The following is a 25,152-nucleotide window of genomic DNA, read 5'->3' as shown; positions in this document are numbered from 1 at the left end:
TGACTAATGGAGGTCATGTGGTATGGTCTGAATTCTGTCTGACACCAGACATGGGTGGCTCAGTTGTTAAAGGGTAAAATTGGCCAAGGTTGACTTAGTGGGAAGAATGTGCAAGATATTCACTTTTATAAAAAAATTAAGCAGGGCATTTCTTCTACTAACAGTGTATAAATTGTTTGCCTCCAAGTCCCAGGAATGTTTGGTTCAACAAATGCTTATAATTTAACCTGTTAGTCTACTCTCAAGACATGGTGGAATCAGAGACCAATAAATAGTTTATTATCATTTCTGCCTGGATACAAGCCTCTCCCCCCCAATTCATGTTGCTACAGAGAGGTAATCTGGGAGGGCAGGAGTCCATAGAATGCTAATAGGATAAGGTTATAGCTTTTCCTAGAAATAGCACTGAATCTCACAGACAGGATCAGTCTGTAGGAATCTGAGAAAATACAAGAGGGACAACAGGAGAATGAAAGAGAGAAAAGAGAGGGACAGAGGGAGTGAATCTCTATCTGTTACATAGTATATGGATGAGAGCTCTCATTCAGATTGAAGAGGCCAAGATTATGAAGTTTAAAACAAAGCTGGAAAATTTGTCTACTTTCTGATGGAAGAGGGATGCTGGAGGAAATCATGCCATGAAAGCCAAACTGGGGAATAGAAGTTATTCAACTGGAAAGTGACAGAAAAAGAAGCAAGTCACCAGGAGCTAAGAATCACTTTGTGCTGGTTCTGGGAGAATAAAATATCTCCTTAAGGGTAAAGTATAACTGTAGAGGCAGATTTTTGGTCATGTCCAAGAATAAGCAAGGGAATTTTTCTTTAGCTTAAATTATGAAGTTATCGATGAACCGGTGTTTGGCCAATGCTCCTTTCAGTTTGTTTGTTTCTGTAAAAGTTCTAAAAGTTTGAAATCTTATTGCTTAATTCCTTTAAATTATTCACTGGGAATTCACATTACTTTATAAAAATTACAGCTCTCTGTGAGGATCGTAATAACAAGTGATGGTTCTCACTCCAATCCTTTGTTTGAACATTCATTAAATACAATTTTACAAGTTTAATTTCTAAACTGAATTGACTGAGACTGAATAAAAACCATTTCACTCATTTATACAGGGATGCTCCCCTATTGAGATAAGTGGCTTACATTTGGCTTAGAACTGCAATTATTTAGTTTACAATAAAATTAAACATATTTTACATTAAACCTGTCAACATTTATTCCTTTAACATTTTGTGCCCATCAACGATTTATGTGTGTTCACATTTCTGCAAATTCAACGTGGCTTCAAATTCAATGTTGATGGACAATTTTCTGCCTAATAGAACAGTGAGACGATGTTGATTGGCCACAGGTATTTGGAAGTGTAAGCAATTGATAGCCAAGTGGGCTTAGTACCTGTCTTAATAGGATGCCTCTTGCTTTCTTTTTCCCTCTCTATGATAAGAGAGCAGTCACCAGCAGCTTGTGACAGAAACCAACTAGCTTAAGATTCACTTTGATTGAAAGTAACCCTATAGCTGTAGTGTCAGTCAAGTTTGGTTTCCATATTGCCCAGAAATAGGATTGGAAAATTGATTGGCATGATTATACAAAATATGTTGCGCACATTCACATGAAATAAAACAATTTCATTGCCACTATTCTGTAATCTCAAGAGAACGTATTTCAAGTACTACCTCGGGATTGGGTAGCTCAGTTGGCTGGATGGCTGGTTCCTGATATAGAGTAACGTGAAAAGTGTGGGTTTAATTCCAGCATCAACTGAAGTCCCTTCTTTGTGACCTCATCCCTCACCTGAGGCACGGTGATCCCTGGGTTAAACCATTGGTTCTTCCCTCTAATGAGAGAGTAGGTTCCTTCTAATGAGAGAGTGGGTCTATGGTTACTTTACTTGCTATATTACAATTGAGAATATGTGGATAATGTTTCAGTAACCTGTAAATAAAATCGAGGCTCCATCATCCTTTAGTTTAAAATTGCAGCTGGTTATGCTGGTTGTGTGCTCTGCTCTAGAAGAATGCCCAGTGACTGTAGTTCCATGTGTGAAGGTGATCATTTCAAGCATAAAACACTGAAAATCTACATGCCTATTCATAGTAAACAATTTGTTGATTCTGCTGTATCTAAAACAGCATTGCTCACTGCGTCATAAAGCGGGGTAAAGATTCTCTTACTCAGCAGAATTCCCTTCATTTTAGTCAGGACAAAGACGAGAGGTTGGGAAGAAACTGCTTAATTGTAACTGCAGAATTTGAATATCTTCACTTTATTGATGCGTAGAGATGGGTTTTTTTCCAACACACTGTGTATGCATTTGATTTTTTTTAGATTAGAGAACTGGTACAATATTATGTCAGATACTTGCTCCCAGTCATTTTTATCAGAAAAATGCTTGACATGCAGGATATCACAAGGTTACTGCCACTACAATTGAAGGAAAGAACTTGCAATTTAACATTGTTTGTCCTGCAGTCCTACAAAGTGACTACGTTTTCATTGAAGGGCACCCTATTTTTTTGTTTTAAGTAGTTAAAATACATGGTCCCTCTCTTCAACTTTCCTGAAGGTGGCTCTGTTCTGCTCTTATTGGAGTCCATATGGAGGACAACCATATCCAAGAAACATTAATGGAAAATTAATTGACAAGATTATAAAGTATGGTATGAAGAATAGAATAGAATCCCTACAGTGGGAAACAGGCCCAACAAGTCCACACCAACCCTCAGAGCATCCCACCTAGGCCCATCCACCTAATCTACACATCCCTGAACACCATGGGGCAATTTAACCTGGCCAATCCACCTAGCCTGCGTATGTTTGGACTGTGGGAGGAAACCCACACAGACATGGGGAGAATGCGCAAGCTCTGCACAGACAAGTCACCTGAAGCTGGATTTGAACCTGGGTCCCTGGTGCTGTGAGGCAGCAGTGCTAACCACTGAGCCACCGTGTCGTCCAAATTCACATAAAATAAACCAATCTTTTCACCACTATTCTGTGACGTCAAGAGAACTTATTTCAAGTACATTTTACAAAACAATTCCCAGCACCCCCGATGGATTGGGTAGCTCAGTTGCCTGGATGGCTTGTTCATGATACAGAATAATACAAAACGCATCACCAAGAGCTAACCCCCAGCACCTAACTAAACCCCCCCCCCTTCAGAATGGACATCATTCCTGTTGGGATCCCACTGGAAATATGAAAATAGAAGATAAGGCAAGAGGTAGGGTCCAGGAAGGGAAGAGAAATAACACAATAAGTCAGGTCTGCCCCGAGAGTGAATCCCATTGCCATGCCCTGTAATCGGTAAATATTGCAGCAATGCAGCTATTGTTTAGTCAACAAGACTCTATAGTTAGAGGATTGTGGGTCAAACTACAATACATAAGCTGCAGCATTCAAGACAACAGCTCACCACCAACACCTTCTCAATGGCAACTTTGGACAGGTATTCAATTCAGTCCTAGCCAGTGACAACCACATTCCATTAAAAAAAGATGAGGAACATGGATTCTAATTTGCACAAGGAACCCTAGGAACAGGCAAATCACAATTCCTAAGATAATGTGCTTCATGGCAGCTGACACACTGAGATTTCTTCCAAATTGGTATTTACCCAACATAGTGGTTTTTACAAAAACCAAAGAACTGCGGATTCTTGAGATCAGAAACAAACTCAGAAATTGCTGGACAAGTTCATCAGGTCTGGCAGCACCTGTGAAGAGAAATCAGGGTTAACATTACTTTTCCAGTGACCCTTCCTCTGAACTCAGTCTGAGGAAGGATCACCGACCTGAAATGGTAACTCTGATTTCTCTCCACAGAAGCTGCCAGACCAGCTGAGCTTTTCCAGCAATTTCTGTATCTGTTAGTTTTTTTTTCATATTTGTTGCATTCGATACTGCCTAGGAACAAGTGCTGGGTTTGTTATGAAGTTTGCAATAGGTTACTCAAAACAGTTCAAGGAACAGTTAAAATGATTCAAAGATTAACTGTCCATTAGATGGAGGCAGTCAAAAGAGAAAATTGCTACCTTGAGGCTGCTAGGCAACCAGTACCCAGGAGCAGGAAGTGGAGGTTCCATTTTTTTCTCTTTATTCATTCATGGGTTGAGGGCGTCGCTGACCGGGGCAGCATTTATTGCCCATCCCTAATTGCCCTGAGGGCAGTTAAGAGTTAGCCACTTTGCAGTGGGTCTAGAGTCACATATAGGCCAGACCAGGTAAGGATGGATCTCAAAAGGGAGCTGCTGTAGCAGACACGAGAAATCCAGAATTCCAATAACTACAGCTAGGATCGGGGTTAGGGCTCAGGAAAAGCCATAGGAGCCCTGAGGAATCAGACAAAACACTTTGCCTTCAATAAGTTCACTGAAGCTGGGAGTAAGAGTAGAAAAGAAGCAGAATTTGCTTTGTGCCACTCTGTAAGATTAGAGTTCGGAGAAGCACACAGGCAGTGCCAGCTTGGTGAAGTTAGCTGTCTTGGTTAGCTGATATTGTGCCTGTGAAATGGTGATGGAGTGCAGTTTCCCAAATTCAGGGGATCACTGTCCTAGTTGAGACAGTGAACTGTCAGAATGTATGCAGTCATTGAGGTAGTCCACAATGGTATATCTTTTGAGGGTCCAAAGCTTAGTCTTCAATAATGAAGAATTGGAATCCCTTGCAAAGTTTTAATGAGATCTAGTGACCTACAGAGTCCAAAACTATCCCCAGGCATAAGTGAGAAATCGGTGGGATCTGTCTTGATCACATTTGCTATTTGATGTGCACATTGTTTCTGTTGCCATGTTCATTTCAGCTTGATTCTAATTGGACGTTGTAACGTAATGTATGTATATCTCACCGCATTGTGCTAAGTGCATTACTGTACAAACTTGGTATAGTAAAATTTATTATTTTTTTTCAAAACCAGAGAAACCTGTGGCATTATTTCCTTATTAAGTGCCTGGAATCTTAGACTATGTCAACTTGTTAAAAAAGTTACAGACTCAAAGCCAGAACTTAAATTCAGTGCTCGTCAGGGATCATAAAGTTGGTCAGTATCACACTGTGCTGTCATGTCTCATCAGTACAAAACAGCATCAAAAGTATCTCATTAGCTGTACGGTGGTTTGGGCTATGCTGACGATGTGAAAGGTGTTATACAAGGTAGCCCTATAATTGAAATAAGATAGGTTGCAGTAAAAGTTGCAGAACCTCAATCTGAACAATTAAACTGAGTAGGATTTTTCAACAGCTCAGATTTGCTTAAAAACTGATTGAAGCATGCCATTATTCACATCTAACTTCAACCAACAACTTGTGATGTGGGAGAGATACTCCTAAATCTTTGGGCCAGTTGTGCAGCTTTCCAGTTACAGTCTCAAAATCTCATATTGCACGCTTTTGTACGCTTCATAAAATTGCTGCAATCACATATTAATTCCTACTGAACCGACAACAGAAAATTAAGTCTACTAATTAACAGCGTAAGTACCCTTTCAATGATATGGCAGATGTCACTAATAGCCAAGCAATTTCTCTGGCCCAGAAAACGAACAAATCATTTCTCTACTAACTCATTCTTCCAAGTTGAGAATTCTCTGGAGATTTTAAAACTCTCAGTTTTTAAATTAGTTTTCTCCTCTTAATTCTTTTTGTTTCCTTCTTCTGTTTCTCCAAGTACAATAATTGTTTTCCTCACTTTATTTTTCTTGTTTGTATCTGATTTGGCATTGAATTCACCCACTCTAATTTATTCTCCATCTCAGCCTTCCCCCCATTTATTTGTTTGTTCTCAGTGATATGGCTATGTACTCTATTTCTCCTGTTATACAGGGTTCCAAATGCCCAGTTACCTTAATCTCGCAGTTAATAGCTTATACTTACAGCAATTGCATGGATAACAAAATGTTAAAACTGAGCTGAACATGACTGAGTCTCAGAGTGCACACCACTTTCAAACAAAATCTGGTAATTATTTTTTCTCTGCTAATTGTTCAGTGAATTGTCAACTTGTTCAATAAACTTTGAAGTTTCTAAATAAAATCTATAATTTTGACTTACATTAGTGCAGATCAAGACTCAAATACAATTTGTAATAAATAGGATGGAATAATTACAGCTTCCAAACCAGTGCTGAAGCGTCTAATCTATTCTTACCTATATATTGTTTTGAAAAGCATTCACTCATTCTGACAGGAATTTCCAATTGCCCTTGACAAGATGTGGGGTTAGATCGATACATGTACACTTACAACTGTTACTTACAAAGCTGTTTCATCAATTTATAACTTGCACAACTCTTGAGAAAATGCCTCAAATCTGCAAAGAGAATCGTCAGTTGACTCAACATAGAGTTCATCAGCTTCGAAATTGCCTCAGCCCTGGCCCCATCCCATGTCCAGCCCACCTTCTCATCCCCGCCTCCCTGACTTAACACCACCTTCCATCTCACCTATTCGCCCCATCCTTTCCACTGACCAATCACTACAACCCCCTACCTGCATCCACATGTCACCATCCCACCTACCTTTCCCCAGCCCCAACTTCCTCTCTCTGTCTATTTCTGAGCTCCTTTCCCCCTCCCCAGCCCTGCTGAAGGGTCCTGACCTGAAACATTGACTTGCCTGCTCCTCAGAAGCTGTCTGACCTGCTGTGCTCCTCCAGCTCCACATTTTATCGACTCTGACTGCTAGCACCTGCAGTCCCTCCTATCTCCTTGTTAGTTGTCTAGTTTTGGGCAGGGACATGTTTTTGTACAGGGGAAATAAAACTTAGGAGCAGGTGTAGACCATTCAAGCTTCTGAGTCTGACCCTCCCATTCAATAGGGTCATGATTAATTTGGCTGTGCTCTCGCTTCAGTCTCCTGTCTCCAGTCAATAACCCCTTGACTCCATTGTCGATCAAAACCCATTTAACTCAGACTTCAATATAACGAAGCAGCCTCTGCTGCTTTCTGGGCAAGAGAATTCCACAGACAGAACAATCCTCTGCCAGAAATAAAATTCTCCTCATCTCTGTCTTAAAAGAGACATCACATAGCTCTGGTCTTCCTCACAAGAGGTAACATCTTCCCAGTGTGGTAGAACACTCCCCTCTTGCCTGGATAAGTGTAGCTCCAACAGCACTCAAGAAGTTTGACACCATCCAGGACAAAGCAACCTGCTTAATAGGCATCACATCCATAAACATTCACTCCTTCCACCACCAACACTAGCAGCAGTGTGTACTATCTACAAGATGCACTGCAGAAATTCACCAAAAGTACATAGGCAGCACCTTCCAAACACATGACCACTTCCATTAAGAAGGACAAGAACAGCAAATACACAGGAACACCACCACATTTAAGCATTCCTCCCCCCCCTCCCCCCCACCACACACAAGACACTCACCATTCCGACTTGGGAATATATCACCGTTTCTTCAGTTCTTCTGAGGAACGGTCACCAGATCTAAAATGAATTTTTTCCTTCAGAGATGCTGCCAGACCAGCTCAGCTTTTCCAGTGACTTCTGTTTCAGTCACTGGGTCAAAATCCTGGAATTCTCTCCCAACAGCACTGTGGGTCAAGCCACAGCAGGAGGACTGCAGCAGTTCAAGAGGGCACCTCATCACCACCTTCTCAAGGGCAACTAGGGGCAGGCAATAAATGCTGGACCAGCCACAATGTCCCAGAAGTGTATAAAGTAAAAAAAAACATCCATTCTATTACGACCCCTCAGGATCATATTTGATTCAATAAGATCAGATCTCCTTCTTCCAAACTCCATCAGATACAGGCCTGGCTTGTTCAACCTTTCTCCATTAAATTAGCCTTTACTTTTCCGCTTTCAAAGACAGATCTGTGGAAATTTTGTAATGATAAATTTAACACCCCCATGCCCTTCACCATCATCAATCATGACCTCTCACAAGTTTCTCTCATTGAATCCTGTCAGGCCTCCATTGTATCTTCCCTTGTGACCTCTTTTCATGCCACTCCACCTTCCTGTTCCTCCCTCCCCCATGCTTCGCATTGCAGCTTCCTCAACGCATTCTCATTTCATCTCAAATGCTCCCTCCCCCTGTCTCTCTCAAACTGCTCTGTTCCATAGTCACGGTTAGGGAGGGGGGTACCAGGTTGGGGTTACAAGGAGAAACATAGAATATAGGAACTGGAGTGGGCCATTCAGCCCATCAAACCTGCTACACCATCCAACTCAGTACCCTGTTCCCACATTCTCCCAATATCCTTTGATGCCTTTACCCCCAAGAACTGTACCTAACTTCTTCTTGAAAATATTCCATGGTTTGGCCTCAACTGCTTTCTTTGGCAGAGAATGTCACAGGCTTCCCACTCCTTGGGAATAACGGCAAAGGGAGAGGGTCACAGGTGAGTGATGATATTTCAGAACATGCAAGGACCTACACAGTGTGAGAAACCAGAGGCCCACCAGTTGCTGATGTGATAAAAGGACTTCCCGATTACATTTCCTGTTTGGCAGGAGTTAGGGTCATAGAGTCATGGAGGACAGGAAAGGGCCTTTCAGCCCGCCGTCAAAATCAACCACTTAAATATTTCAATCCTGTTTTCCAGCACTTGCTCCGTAACCTTGCATATCTTGACATTGCAATAACACATCTAAATGCTTCAATGCGATGAGGGTTTTCTGGCTCTGCCACCCTTACAGGCAGTGAGTTCCAGATTCCCACCACCATCTGGGCTAAAAAAAAAGTTTTCCTCACATTTCCTCTACAGTTACAAGAGCTCCAATTAAAGTTCAAAAAGCAAGCTGACATACTTATTTTCTTCTCCTCTATCCCCAGCTTGCTCATGTCTGGGAGAAGAAGTAACAATTCTCAAATATTATAAAAATGAGGAGTACAGGCCTTGCCATCAGAAGGGCTATATAATCAGTCTAGCTCAAGTGTGTTCCGAACTTCTGATGTGGACATCCTATGGCATTTCTTTGACAGTCAACATAATGATCACAGCAGTGCAATATGAGTCATTGATATAAAATACTGTACCTTAATATGTACTCTAGCACTTAACAGAGCATTCTTGCTACTGCAGGGAGAGAAAGTGCTCTCCAAATGGATGTGGCATTTACAACATTGTCATCAAATCATGCACAAAGAAGCAAGGTCACTTTTCTGGTGCAATGCGACAGAAATGTTTATTGGGGTCTGCAGCAAAAGAAAACCAGTGTCTAATTGGTTTTCCGTCTCATGATTAGTTTCGTTGACATCGATAAAACTGCCTACCAGGAGCAGTGCGTAAGAAGTGGTGATACAATACCACCTAACATTATGCAGTTTGACCATGAGTCAAGCTTTAAAATAAAATTAAGCTTTCACAGAATGGGGTCACCTCTGGCAGGCTATTACTGAGGCCTAACTGCCCTTGAGAAGACAGTGGTGAGTCATCTTTTTGAATGATTGCTGTCTGCGAGGTGTAGCTACATCTGCAATGCTGTAAGGAGGCAAACAGAAAGATTTTGATCCAGCGACAGTGAAGGGAGTGCAATGACAGTCCCATGTCAGATGGCGAGTTGCTTTGAGGGGAATTTGCAAGTGATGGTTTCCACGTAGCTGCTGCCCTTGTTCTTCTAGTTGCCACAAATGAGGAGAGAGCTGTCGAAGGAGTCTTGAGGAATTGAGGCAGTGTGTCCTGCAGATTGTATTTACTGCAGCCACCTTGCTCTGGTGGTGGAGAGAGTGAACATTGAAGGTGGTGGGATGGGGCGCCAACCAGGCAGGCTGCTTGACCCTGGATGACTTCAAGCTTCCTGAGTGTCATGGGGGCTGGACACTATTCATCCCACGAAGAAAAATATCAGAATTAACGTTTCAGGTCCGGTAACCCTTCCTCAGAATGGAGAGATCTGAGGCAGATTCGCTGGAACCGAAATGTTAACTTTGAATTTTTCTTCACAGATGCTGCCCGACTTGCTGAGCTTTTCCAGCAACTCCTGATTTACAGCATCTGCAGTTCTTTTGGTTTTTACTATTCATCACATTTCTGGCTTGCGTACTGTGAAGGACAGGCTTTGGGGAGGCTGGAGGTGAGTTGTTTTCTGCTGAATTCCCAGCCTATGACCCCCTCTTGGTGTCGACATATTTACATAAATAGTCCAATTAGGTTTCTGATCAATATTAACACCCAGGATAATGAGAACGGATGCGTTGGTTCCTAATTGACATTCACATCACCAAGATGATATCAATCACAGTTTTGCCCCCTGTGTTTCTAACCAGCAACAGATCATACGGTAAACCTCAAGTTGGGTTTAATTGGATGGCAAGATTGGGGACAGCTGACTAGGAGACTTTTTTGGTGTAATTGTTGAGTTGGTCTTACTGCTGCTTAGTACTAGCTCAGGATCCTCTTTAGTTCTTGACACAGAATCCCAAAACCCATGGGAAAATACAATCCATGAATTCTCCACAGATGCTGCCTGACCTTCTGAATATTTCCATTTCCATTACCTCGAGGTTTGACCAATCCTATGCACTCCTGAGTAGTCTCTCACACTCTACAACCTATAGATCAACTAACATATTTGTGGCCATTTCTCACCTCTTGTTCAACTATCCCACCCCCCCCCCCCCCATCCCCAGTGCTGCCAACCATATTAGCTCCCAGTGAAACCAAATTTTGACTTTAAGATTCTCAATCTAGTTTTCAAATCCCTCAAGGCCTTTCTCTATCTCTGAAACCTCTTCCAGCTCTATGACCCTCAGAAATCTCTGGACATCTCTAACACTGAACTTGGGCATCATCAATTTTAGTCATCATACTATCAGGGGCTGCGCTTTCACCTCCTAGGCCTCAAGCTCTGGGGTATTCTCTCCATCTCTATGAGTCACTCCTTAACATCTATTCATTTGATCAAGCATCTGGTTAGCTGTCCTCATATCTTAGTCTCATATTTCAGTTTCAAATGCCCCTGTGAATTGCATGAGGTCATTTTGTTATGTTAAAGATGTTATACAAATATCAATTATTGTTGTTTGCTGGTTTCCATTTTATCTGTCTTTTTCGCAGCCCAGAGACTTCCATAAAGCGAGCACATACTGCACAAACACAGAGAATGTGGAGAAACTCAGCAGGCCAGGCAGCATTTGTGAGGAAAGAAACAGTAGTAATGTTTTGAGTCCAGAATGACTCTTCATCAGAATTCTTGAGTCCTAAAAGGTCTTTCTAAAGAAGAGTCACACCAGACTTGAAATGATGACTATATTTCACTCTTGCTGCTTGAGTTTCTCCAGTCTTCACTGTGTTTGTTTCAGCTTCTCAGCATCTGCAATATTTTACCTAGAAGCAGATATGAGAGCTCGCTGTTTGCCTGGAAGCTACGTAGGATAATGCATACTCCCCTACTGCAAGAGATAATGGGAGCAGATGCTGGAGAATCCAAGATAACAAAGTGTGGAGCTGGATGTACACAGCAGGTCAAGCAGCATGTTAGGAACACAATACTGCAAGACCAGTTGTAAATTAGCTTTGATTTGCGCTGTGTCAGCTAAAAAAGGAATACCTTTTGAGACACCATTGACATGGCTCACACTTGCAACTCAGCTTTGAATGGAGGGGGGAAGGGAAAGAAACAGAGCCCATTGCTCACTGTCAGCCTTGGAGAGTCCTCCTGAACACTTTCCTAACCATCTTGCAAAATACAGACAAATCTGGAAGAGGCAAAATTGAAAGAATTGAGATTTTGTCACTAATAATATTTTGGCTTAGAAAGATTTGCTTCATCCTTGTGGCATAATTACATCGGGTTTGTAACAATCTGTGATACTTTACTGCATTTGGGAATACATTAAACCACTACACTTTGTAAATATTATGCTGGGCTTCTCTGCATTCCCAGTTGTACACTCGTTTTTGTAACGGCAATTTAGTGCCAATGGAATTAATCTGCACTGTTCCTGCTCATAATATTCCAGGCTTCTGTGACTCACAGAGGGATTATAAATATTTGATTTGTTGATAATTTGTTATTAGTGTACACTGCTCTGCTTTAAATGATTTATCAATTGAGCATGAAATTAGTATTGCATGGGAATACATTAATCGAAGTGACCTCAACGCTCATGCTGGGTTGAGAAGCTTTTATTGACTTCTAGGTTATTGTTGCTGTGGGATTTCAGCATCAACGAGGTGACAAGACTATCGCCAATTAGATTGGCACTGGCTGCATTTGGGGAGAGAGAGGAACACAGCTAATGACTCAGGTCAATCACTTATCCTTGGAAGAGCTCTGATCAAAAGTCACTGACCTGAAATGCTGACTCTGTCTCTCTCAGCGCAGATGCTGGTTAGGCCACTTATGTCCAGTTCTGATTGCCATACTTTCGGAAGGATGGGCATGAGATCTTGGACAAGGTGCAGAGAAATCATATAATCTTGTTTAAAAAGGGTAGATTTGCTGGCAACATTTCTTCCTCCTGGTATGTCGAGTTCTGATAACAAGTGACGAAAGATACCTACACAATACATTTGAATCCCTACAGTGTGGAAGCAGGCCATTTCGCCCATCGAGTCCACACTGACCCTCTGAAGAGCATTCCACCCAGAACCACTCTATCACTGAAACCCTGTATTTCCCAAAGCTATTCCATCAAGCCTGCACAACAATATATACTATAGGCGATTTAGCTTGGCCAATCTACCTAAACTGCATATCTTTGGGCTGTGGAAGGAAAGCCACGCAGACTCAGGGAGAATGTGCAAACTCCACACAGACAATTGCCCGAAGTTGGAATTGAACCTGGGCTCCTAGTGCTGTGAAGCAGCAGTACTAACCACTGTGCCACCCTCTGCCACCCTATGCTAGGCTCCCTCTTGATGACACAGTAAGTATGTTTGTTACAATCATAAAGTAGCTAGCCCATTAAACAAAGGATAAATGACTGTCAATTGTCAGACATCAGGCTGAACATGCACATTACTGCTATAGCTACATGCTGTTAACACTAAAAGCAATCATTGAAGATCTGGCTAGGACGCACTGCTCCCAGGAACAACTCATAATGCTTGTTGCCAGAGCTTGTCTTGTGATATCAGTTGATCCTCTCAGGTACTAACTGCCTTATGCAAAAAAAAATCCCCACAATGAATTCAGGAGCAAGGTATTTCAGCAAAAATGTTTGCTTAGATAAATTGGGGATGTTCTCCTTGACTGAGGATCATGGCAATTTTAGATAAAGTCAATAAAGAAAACAAGCTCCCAAGATCCAAGGACAAGGAAGACACTAATGTAAGATTTTGAGCAAAAACTATGGAGAGGATGGTGGAGGGGCTGGGTGGGGATCTTGGGAATCTGATGAAAATTTTCAATGCAGTCTACTGTCTCACTGTCTACAAGGTTAGTGGAGCAGGAGATGATTAATGATTTCAAAATGAAACTGGGTGGTGACTTGAGAGAAATAAACTCACAGGGCTCCTCAGACAGAGCAGGGGCAATGAGACAGACTGAATTGCTCTACAGAGAGTCAGCACGCTCTCAAAGGGGAGAATTCTCTCCGTCAGTGCCACAATGACTCAAAGCTGCCAGAAACAGTGAACATATACAGCATTTTCCGCACATATTAAAATATCATCTTTATCTGACATCTACACAGGTTAGGAAAGGACATAAATCAGAAGAAAGAATGATAGCGTTTCTTATCGCTAAGACTCAAACTAATCAGAAACTTACATGTTACCAATGACACACACAATTACTCAGTTCAGGTAAAGAGTGAACCAGAATCACAGAATTGTCACTGTGCAGAAAGAGGCCATTCAGCCCCTTCTGTCTGCGATGGCAAACCCAGGACCTTTGTTTCCGAATATCTCATCAGGCAATACAATGGTCCACTAACGAGCAATCAGCCAGTGTTCTTTTTATTCAAACATTTCACATTGTACTGTTCCTTTATTTAACAAAAAGCAATCAGCAAACTCTTCATATACAAATCGCAAAGAGTAAATATACTCGCAGCACTAAAATAATTCTATTAAGCACAAAGCTGGAATTAAACGGTTGACAATGACTATTCCATAGGAATAATATCCACTAATACTTAATAAATTAAAATCCCTGAAAGCTATGTTGCCTGCACTTCAGTTTCAGGGTTCCACAGCTAATATATATATGCACAACAGATTTTTTTTCCATCAGTCTTTTCAGGGACGTTATGACATCATAAATGGTAAGTGTGGGATTAGGTCGGGGGCTTGGTTTGGGTGGGATGCTCTTGGGAGAGTCAATGCAGACTTGATGAACCAAATGGCCTGTTTCTGCACCATAGGGGTTGTATGACTCTCTCACTTTGCAAATGAGGTGTGAACCTGAAGCCTCCATCTCAGAGGCAGGGCCACTACTCCTGTGCCAGAACAGCCCTCAAAACACATACAATTTCTAAGTGAATCTCCCATGGAATTGCTCATGGACAAGTCAGTAAAATGATGTCTCTTTGAGCTGCTGCCTCTCGCAAAGATCAACATAAAATAAAGCGGGGCAGTCTAGTTATGTGCTGGTGCTGACATCACTGCACATGGAACATGGTGATGTCAGCAGTGCATGCAAGGAGCATGTCATGACCAGCTGACATCAGTGGCCGTGCCTGTGTCTATGTTCTGGTAGCCATTCTGAAGAAGGACCACTGGGCCTGAAATGTTAACTCGGCTTCCTCTCTCCACAGATGATGCCGGACCTGTTGAGTTTTTCCAACAATTTCTGTTTTTGCTTCCGATTTCCACCATCCCACAGCTCTTTGGGGTTTTTTCTTGCCATTTTATTGGTTGATTTAGCACTCAGAGTGATCAGTGCAATGTCTTTGAGTGGAGCTGATTGCAACTGGAGAATTTTGCAGGAAGAGCCACACACTCACCTTAGAGCACCACAACTGGTGGAAGTACCATGGAGCAGGAATTGCTGCATTTGGTCATTAGAAGTGTTAGAGGAATTGGTGTGGCTTTAGTAATCCCCTTTAAGTACTATTAACATCTATGACAGCAGGCATAATGAGAAGGAAATCTCAGGAACTTATATGTCTAAAAGTGTATCCAATACTTAAATGATTTATAAAGAACTCACCCAGTAAACACAAGACAGAGTAGCGTACAAATCAATATTAAGACTTGGTTAAACATAGCAGACTGTGTCCTCTGAATGGCTCTGTGCAAGTCATTCTAGAGAGAAAGAAACTTCTGTTAGAAATTGCAAACACAAACGAGAAATTGTTACCCACTAGTGAATAAGTTTTAGCCAGCTCCCAGGAGCTGTATTTTACAAAATGTAAATAATAATCTTCCTCCTGAGAAGTGACTTCATTGTTTTGCTTTAATGTGATGGCCTACAACCTTTACTAATCAATCCAGAGGTTCTTACACACCACAATCAGTATAACTGAGACCTTACGGCACTTGGTGCTATACCAGGAAACATTGGGGATCCAGGCTCTCAGTGAAGGTGCCTCGAGGTCCGCCTGCCTTTAGTTAATGGTGAGATTTCTGGATTCTGAGCCAACTCCAATGCTGCTGCACTCCCTCAGAGCTGCAGTACAGTGGCTGCCTGCTCTTGAGGTTCATGGGCCAGTGACTTCTCAACATGCCTTTGGCTCGCGAACCTTATAATACTTTGTAAAATTCCGTAGAACGCCACTCCTCACTTCTTCCTCCCCTCCAACCTGAAGTGGTTATACCTGACCTAGAGTCACCAGAAGCTGATTCGGACATAAGTGATGAAAAAGGAATGAGACATAGGATCAGAAGTGGGCCATTTGGCCCATTTAGTCTGTTCAGCCATTGCTGATCTGATAATCCTCAACTCTACTTTCCTGCCTTCCCCTACAACCCTTGATTTTCTTGTTGGCTAAAAATCTGTCCACCTCAGCATTGAATAGACTTAACAACCCAGCCTCAGCAGCACACTATGGTACAGTATTCCACAAATTCACTGCCCTGCAAGCAAAGAAATTCCTCTTCATCTCTGTCCTAACCACCCTTACTCTGTGAACATATACTTTGACTGTCCCACAATTCCTCTACATCTCTCTCATCAAATCCACTAAGAAACATATGTTTTTCAATCCCATGGTCTTCTTTAGATATGTTTGAAATGTTGATAATCTCTGCTTTGTTGTATTGCTTCAGAAATTAATGGAAAAAATGCTAGTGTAGCTTCATTTGGAATATTGCGTGCAGTTCTGGTCACCCCACTACAGGAAGGATGTGGAAGCATTGGAAAAGGTGCAGAGGAGATTTACCAGGATGTTGACTGGTCTGGAGCGCAGGCCCTATGAAGAAAGGCTGAGGGACTTGGGTCTGTTCTCATTGGCGAGAAGGAGGCTAAGAGGGGATTTAATAGAGACATTCAAGATGATCAGTGGATTAGACAGGGTGGACAGTTAGAGTCTTTTTCCGAGGATGATGACTTCAGCTTATACAAGGGGGCATAGCTACAAATTGAGGGGTGATAGATTTAAGACAGATGCCAGAGGTAGGTTCTTTACTCAGGGTGGTAAGGGCGTGGAACGCTCTGCCTGTCAATGTAATTAACTCAGCCACATTAGGGGCATTTAAACAGTCCTTGGATAAGCATACAGATAATGTTGGGATAGTGCAGGGGGAGGGGCTTAGATTAGTTCACAGGTTGGTACAACATTGAGGGCTGAAGGGCCTGTTCTGTGCTGTATTGTTCTATGTTCTATGTTCTATGAAACTCATAACGATGACCTGCTATCAAGCTACAGTTTCAAGAAAGGGAAAGATTAGCAAGTGACAACAGTTGGACAGAAGAAATATAATAGCCAGTATCATGTATACAGCTCTGTTCCCACTTTAGGATGGGAAGTTGCCTAGTCATTTATGAGTCATTATCTCCCTGATATTCATCAGTAGATAGATGGCCAACCTGAAAGATGTAACTGACTACGAATTAGCCTTCCATGTCTGTGATCAAATTGTTTATGTCCTCACTCTCCTCCTGCCAATCCCAGGGCTCCCTCCCTCTGCTTAGGCAAACCAATCTTGATCCTTTGAACAGTGCTTATTACAGAGTCATAAAGTCATCCAGCATGGAAAGAGGCCCTTCAGTCCAACAGGACCATGCTGAACATAATCCCAAACTAAACTAGTCCCACCTGCCTGCTCCTGGCCATATCCGTCCAAATCCTTCCTATTCAGGTATTTATCTGAGTGTCTTTTAAACATTGTGCCTGTGTCCACACATCCACCACTTCCTCAGGAAGTTCATTCCACAAGTGAACCACACGCTGTGTAAAAAAATTGCCCCCATGCCTTTTTTAAATCTCTCTCCTCTCACGGTAAATTATGGCCCCTAGTCTTGAAATCCAACATCTACCATTTATTCTTTCTATACTCCTCCTGACTTTCTCAACCTCTTTCAGGTCACCTCTCAACCTTTTACACCCCAATAAAAACAGTCCCAGCCTATCCACACAAGCTTTTAGTAAGGCTCCCTGCAACTGAAGCAAGTGCTACACCTGCCCCTATACCTCCCTCCTCACCCCAATTCCAGGCCTTAGGAAGACTTTTCACATCAAACAGATGTTCACCTGCACATCTGTCAATGTGATGCACTGTATCTGCTGTTTTCATTGTGGCTTCCACTCTGTGGCTCTGCTCGCCAGTTTCCTTTCCGTTTCCTTTTCTCTTCTCTCTCCTCTCTGCAGTAGTTCAATCCACACCCTATGCCCCCACCCTTTTAACTACCCTCCTAAGGAATTGAGAAGTCGGGTTGTGACTGGGAATTGCATGGCAGGAGCTGAACGCGTGGACCATGCCCTGCAGCGATGGTGGATTGATGGTGGATCATTGGGGAAACCAAGTGGAGACTTGGCGACTGCATTGCGGAACACCTATGCTCGGTTCGCAACAAACAACTGCACCTCCCAGTCGTGAACCATTTCAAATCCCACCCCCCCCCCCCCCAAACTCCTCAGACGACATGTCCATCCTGGGCATCCTGCATTGCCACAATGACACCACCCAAAAGATGCAGGAACAGCATCTCATATTTTGCTTGGGAACCCTGCAGCCCAATAGTATCAATGTGGACTTCACAAGCTTCAAAATCTCCCCTCCCCCAACCACATGCCAAAACCAACCCAGCTCGTCCCTGCCTCCCTAATCATTCCTCCCACCTCAAGCCCCACCTCCATCCCCTACCCACTAACCTCATCCCGCTATCCCCCCAGCTTGTCCATCCTCCCTGAACTGACCTATCCCCCACTAACTCCCCACCTACATTCACCTTCACTGGCTCTAACCCCACCCCTTTGACCTGTCTGTCTCCTCTCACCCTATCTTCGCCTTTATCTATCTTCTATCCGCCTCCCCTGTCTCCTTATTTATTTCAGAATCCCCTACCCCTCCCCTATTTGTGAAGAAGGGTCCCGAACTGAAACGTCAAGCTTTCCTGCTCCTCTGAAGCTGCTTGGCCTGCTGTGTTCATCCAGCCTCACACCGTGTTATCCCAGCCTATCCAACCTTTCTTTACAACTCAAACCTTCCATACCCAGCAACATCCTGGCAAATCTGTTCTGAACCCTCTCTAGCTTAATAATATCCTTTCTGTACCAGGGTCAGCTTGTGTCATTTCCAACAATTATATGTTCATCGAAAAAGAGAAACCACAAATGTAAGGCTGGAGGCGGATTCTAATGAAACATATACTCCCAAACTTTTGGCCAGACTTTCTTCTCTTGGAATGTTGACTATTACCAACACCTTTTTTTTTTGAAGTTTTTTTTAAGATTTGGTGACGCAACTTTGCAATCCTGAAGTTGTTCCTAACACCATGTTTTACTGGTGAACATCCTTCAAAAATGTAATCCTGGGTTTACCTTGCGATTCGGAAATGTAAATGCAGTCCATAGAAGGAAGTAGAAGTCAGAAAAAATCGATTCAGTGTCACTTACTATCATGTTCTCCAACACATGCTTGGCCAGCCAGCAGTTTAGAAAGACTGGGATGAAAAGATTCCTCAGAGGTGGCCAGAAAATCTGCAGTGGAGACAAAGGGAATGGGCTCACTCAGAAGGAAAGTACAAGCGGCTAGCAAGAAAACAAGTTTGATTTAACTAGCGCCTTTCACTCAGAAGCAATATCTCAAATGCACTTCACGCATGGGAAAACATACCACAAAGGGAGAAGTTAGGGTCGAGGTGGGGGGGGGTTCCCGAGAAACTGGATCAATTGGTAGGCTTTTTAAAGGAATCAGAGGCAAGAGCAGAGGTGGGCAGATTTAAGAAGGGGATCTGGAAGTTTCAACCAAGAAAGCCAAAAGGTCTGCCACCAGTGGTAGGGTAACGGGGAAATGTGCAAAGGCCAGAGACAGAGGGCAATTGTGTGCAGTGTGCACATACTTAGACAAAGCTGTGACATCGAGCACAGCTAAAAACCACATAAAACTCCCTATTAATGCTCCAACATCCGTAAAGACTATGTGAGTGAGATGTTGCAGTGAGATTATAATCAGTGGAACGTAATCCACTCAGGGAGTAATGGATCCAGAAGAGATAAGGATAAGGGAATCACTGATCTGAAACAAAAGTGGGTAGAACAGTAAACGGTGAATTATATTTTATATTCACTGTTTCAGTTAACTGGAAAATTAACCTTAACTTTAATCTTTGGTCAAGATCAGAAGTCACACGACACCAGGTCATAGTCCCACAGGCTTATTTGAAATCACAAACTTTTGAAGCGCTGCCCCTTCACCAGATGAAATGACCTGGTGTAGTCTGACTTCAGACCTTCTCCACCCCAGACAAACACCAGCCCCTCCACATCATGGCTACCATTGACACCACCAACAGCTAGGTCAAAGTGCAGAGGATCTCCAGGAAGATTGTGCATATCGACACAGACTTCAAGTTTCTGCACACTTCACCTGAAGAAGGGGCAGTGCTCCCAAAGGTTGTGATTTCAAATAAACCTGTTGGACTATGACCTGGCATCGTGTGACTTCTGACCTTGTCCAATGTCAGCACCTCCACACATCGTGGCCTTAATCTCTGATGTCATTTCTGATTTAGGTAGAAACCAGTAACATCATTCTAAAATCTCTAAACCCAAGTATTTACTAAAAGAACGAACCACAAGTTTCATGCTTTAAATCAAAGACATTTAACGACACAAAAATCAAAGAACATTAATAAAAATAATACTGTCAGCTGTAAAAGGGCATTGAAAATTCAATGAGCACAGCTAAGTCATGCTTTGATCCAAACTTAACTGACTTTTCCCACTATTTCCTTTTGACTTACATTTTCAATAAACTTAAGTCAGATATTTAATGGAAATTTGGAGATTAGCACTTGGTCTGAAAAGTTACTTCCTTTCAATTTCCTCCAATTGTCCTCTAGCTGGCAAATCCTATTAGACTCACGAATGTCTTAAGCTTAACGATTAGTGAGTCAGAACTCTCCTCATACTAATGTTCCTTAACTCCGGAAACTTGCATTTAAAACTCTCTCTCTTCGCAGCTGGGCTGTGCCAGATGTTCACCTCAATATTAGCAAAGTCAGTTACTGAGGATTTTGCATCCCTTTTGCAAACACACAGTTCAACTCAATTCAACTTGAAAGCAACGATTCCTGCAGCAAATGTGATCTCAACTAAAGCCAGAACTCTGCTTGAGACCAGTCATTCCTACAATATACTCCCCCGTAATTACCATTTTATCAACCCAAACAAATGATTGCCTATTGGAAACAAAGGGCATTACTAGAAATCACCTCAAGAAAGATATTTCTTGAAGGGATCATTACTCCAAGGTAAAATGTAGGATTTTCCTCAAAGCAGAAGCGCCATCACATACCTAACAGCTCTATTAGAATCAAAGAATGATAGCTTTCCTACAGTGTGGAGACAGGCCATTTGGCCCATCGAATGAACACCAACCCTCCGAAGAGAATCCCACCCAGACCCAACCCACGACCCCATTCTGTAACCTTGCATTTCCCATGGCTAATCTGCATTTCCTTCACATCCCTGGACACCATGGGGCAATTTAACACGGCCTATCCACCCTAACCTGCACATCTTTGGATTGTAGGCGGAAACTGCAGCACCCAGAGGAAACCCACACAGACACAGGGAGAATGTGCAAACTCCACACAGACAGTCACCCCAGGGTGGAATCCACTCTAGAAAGTGAGTTGGTGAAGGGTTATGCTGGGGCTAATATTTACTCTGCCGACATTTACTTACAGTGTGAGGTGATATGAGCATATATCTCCAAACTCAACTTCAGCACAGTTTCAATAAGTGTCTCTCGATGTGCTCAACAAAAAAACCTAATTAATACCCACACCTGCATTATACATTAAGCACAATTAATATATAAATAACACACACATCATGAAAAGAAAAATCCTTTAATAGCAGGCCATGGAGGTCAACAGCACAGAAAGACCCCTTTGTCCCATTGAGTCTGTGACAATCCTTAGGCTATTTGAAAGGAAAGTGTAGTCTTCAAAGACATTGGAACATGACTGGCAGAATTATAGGTTTGTGCTGCAAATTTTTCCATTGTCTTGCATTTATGTTTGAGCTGATAGGGCATGCAGCCTTTCAATGACACGAACCAGATTTGATAGGGACAGGCAGCCTGCTACTTTAAGAACTGAATTAACATCCTCAGTGGAAACACAAGTATTTCAGGGGCTTAAAAGTACATCAACATGTGTTACAAAAGTCTGCTGTCTCAATCTAGTAGCTCTTCCAAGCCAATTTTTCCAAAAAAGGCAACATGGGGAGCTATCTAAGCTGCATTTTAATTAAAAAAAGTATTGAAACAACCTATTTTTGAACTTGATAGATTTCTACAGGTGTACAAAAATGATAAATGTATTCCAAATGCTTTCTGCTAAGCTTAACACCAACCCATCATCTATAAATTCCCTCCAAGTCATGCATTATCCTGACTTGGAAATATATTGTTGGTGCTTCTTTGCCAGAGTAACTCTTTCCCTAACAGCATTGTGGGAGCACCTTCACCACATGGACAGTAATGGTTCACCATATCCTCACCTTCTCAAGGGCAATGATGAACGGAGAACAGATACTGGCCTTTTCAGAAACATTCACAACCCAATAACAGATGGTAAAAAAAAGCTGGGATTTAAGAAGATCATAGAGTCCCCGACAGTGTAGAAACAGGCCCTTTGGCCCAACAGGTCCACACCAACCCTCAGAGCATCCCACCCTGACCCATGCCCCTCTTAATCTACACATCCCTGGACACTAGGGGCAATTTAGCATGGCCAATCCACTTAACCTGCATATCTTTGGTCTGTGGGAGGAAACCCACGCAGTTACAGGGAAAGCGTGCAAACTCGACACAGTCTCCCAAGGGTGGAATTGAACCCAGGTCCCTGGCACTGTGAGGCAGCAGTGCTAACCACTGGGAAACCATGCCACAGTAAGCACAATTACTGTGTATGACTGGACATAAAAGGCCCTAATTACAATAATGAAGAATCAGGGTCAAACAGGGATAATGGGAACTGCAGATGCTGGAGATTCCAAGATAATAAAATGTGAGGCTGGATGAACACAGCAGGCCAAGCAGCATTTTTGTGCTCCTGAGATGCTGCTTGGCCTGCTGTGTTCATCCAGCCTCTCATTTTATTATCATACAGGGATAATGACTGGATTGGGATTCTGAGGCGGTGACACAAAACACTTGCCTCAAGCACACAGCCAATTCACATACATTGAAGTCTCCAAGCACACAGCCAATTCACATACACTGAAGTCTCCAAGCACACCCAGGGTACCAAATCCTTGAAAAACTCTTTCCAATGCAGACTTCAAGATGTGCGTTGGCAAAAAAAATTGCTAACAGCTAGATAGAGGAATAATTCCATCCATTCACTTGCCTAATGTCACTAAACATATGGTTTTTAATCACAGTATTAATAAAAGCCAAGATATGCAAGTTAAGTTGAAGAATAGAAACTGGTCTGTAATATAAACAGCATCAGCTGCAGGAAACACTTGTTACACAAATTTAGTGTGACATAAATGAGAAAGACTTGCAACGAATATAATAGATTTACTGATGATTCCTCTATGTAGTACTTGAAGAGTTGTTACACTTCATTCTGATAGCATGCTAGAAATCAAACCCTGCTACTCCTGGAGTTGTCACAAAAGTTAAAAATTTAAAAATAACTTTCTCTCCAAAGGCGTACAACATTAGTGAGTTGGGAAAGATATATGTGCACAAGGATGTTGGAGGGTTTCGGCAACTGGTTCCATCGAAAGGATTACATTGACTAATCAATGAGAAGCTGCAAGTCATTATCAGGGGATGTAAAAGGAATATTAACACTGGGGAGATGTCATGATCCAAACATTGTTAGATAATTTACAAGGGAACCAAAGGTTTTGGAGTGCAGTCGTAAAAGCAGACCGAAGGTCATGATCAGAACAGCCATGATTTTACTCGATGTGAAGAAAGCTGTAGGAACAGAATGGTTTACATATACTAATATCTCTTTTGTTCTTCTATTTCCGAGAGCTGTCACTGCTGAAAAGCAAAATTTGATGGGGTTTGATCAATTGACAAATTAGCTGCTAGTATTTGTTTCTGTAGGTTATCTGTTAGGTGTTTGCAAATAACACAATATCATTCACTTAATTAATCATAAGGACCCATCATACATATCATGATCGTTAATATTCTAAATTCAAAGTAGGAACAGCCATCCTCAAGCACATTTGATTGCCCCTGGAATTGAATTGGATGATAACTCTCAAAAGAAATCACAGCTTATTAATAGAGTGTCTTTCATGACCACGGGCATTTCAAAGCTCTTCTCACCCACAGTGTACTAACTGTTGGGAATGTGGGAAACTGAGCAGTCAATTTATGCACAGCAAGCTCCCATAAATAGCCATGTGGCAACGAGCAGGTCATCTGTTTTTAGTCATACTGTTAGTTGAGGGTTAGATTTTATGCAAACGTCTGGGGACAGCCCCTCTTCTCTTCAAATTAGTGCCAAGATTTTCTTTATTTTCACCCGAGGAGATTGATGAAGCATTGGTTTAAGGTCTTACTGAAAGATGGCATCTCTGGTAGTCATGGTCTCCCTCAGCCAGCCAAAAACTTGACCAAGAGTTCTACCAGTTGATGGCTGACTGACACAAATGGTGATAGTATCATGATGGTACTAGTCCTATGATATTAGGACAAGGTCAGGAACTCAACATTCACCCTCAATCCCGCAAACACATTTTACTTGGAAAATCAGGACAAAAACTGTGGTGAAATCGTAAAATAAATGCAATTAGTGAAATTAGTCTTTGAAACTTTCAAATATCAAATTTAACGAAGGATATTGGCATTTAGCAACAAGCTATTTCCATTTCACATCTCAAAATCTGCAGCCCTAGGTCAAGCAGAGACAGGTGTAGAACAAAAGCCCTATCCTACCCCAGTCCTGAGAGCCTGTTGTTAAAGGAGAGTCATACTCTTCCTGCTCCCTGCACCAGTAATTTAATCTGGTCTTGGGTGAGATTTCCAACTTAATGCAAATGGTCACTGAATTGGTGAAACATTTGCCACTGCATGTCCAGAGGTGCTTGGATTAACGCTGTGCTAATACGTAGAAGAAAAAGTCAATGAAACTTCTGTGATAGTAATTATTTAACAGCTGCCGCTCAAACATTACAGGAGCATAGTCAAAAATTGAGTGCAACTTGAAAAACCAGAGGTAAATATTTTGTGATGACTTACTGTGATGATGAAAGGAACAGTGTTGATCATTTCAAGGATAAATGTTACTCGGAAAATCTGTTCCCAGATGTTCCCCTGTAAAGATTAGTGTGACATCAGGCAACATGGAATATCACAACTTGTTGTTTAGCATTTGAAATTCCTTAAGTCATTTCAGGCAAAGGTAATCTCTCTGATGTGGTTTTGCAAAGCTGCTGTGCTCGTTTTCCAACATGTACTTTGTCTAAATGTCCCCATGGGGACTGCAGAGTCAATGACTGTGCCCTATCATTGATTTATTTCTCAATCACTAACTGGACTGTTTTAATTTTATTGCTAGGACATCGCACCACGCTTGGTACCAAGATTCGAACCGAGATAGTTTAAATTAATAATTCAAAACTGCCAGTGTCATGCAAGATGCACC

The 25,152-nt window shown here is 42.1% G+C and overlaps 1 protein-coding gene across 6 annotated transcripts in view; it reads right to left on the bottom strand.

Moving 5' to 3' along the window:
- Positions 1 to 25,152, bottom strand: part of kcnt1b (potassium sodium-activated channel subfamily T member 1b) — a 406,769-nt gene that overhangs the window by 130,546 nt on the left and 251,071 nt on the right. For all 6 annotated transcript variants that reach the window (XM_048559135.2, XM_048559137.2, XM_048559136.2 and 3 more), the window contains 3 exons: positions 24,747 to 24,821; positions 18,917 to 19,000; positions 15,070 to 15,164 (listed from right to left, as the gene is read on the bottom strand). In XM_048559135.2, coding sequence (XP_048415092.1) covers positions 15,070 to 15,164; positions 18,917 to 19,000; positions 24,747 to 24,821 — 254 coding nt within the window. The remainder of the gene's footprint in view (positions 1 to 15,069; positions 15,165 to 18,916; positions 19,001 to 24,746; positions 24,822 to 25,152) is intronic.

Source organism: Stegostoma tigrinum, chromosome 29, assembly GCF_030684315.1.
Source record: "Stegostoma tigrinum isolate sSteTig4 chromosome 29, sSteTig4.hap1, whole genome shotgun sequence".
Lineage (NCBI taxonomy): Eukaryota > Metazoa > Chordata > Chondrichthyes > Orectolobiformes > Stegostomatidae > Stegostoma > Stegostoma tigrinum.
This window is presented reverse-complemented; position numbering and strand designations above follow the sequence as displayed.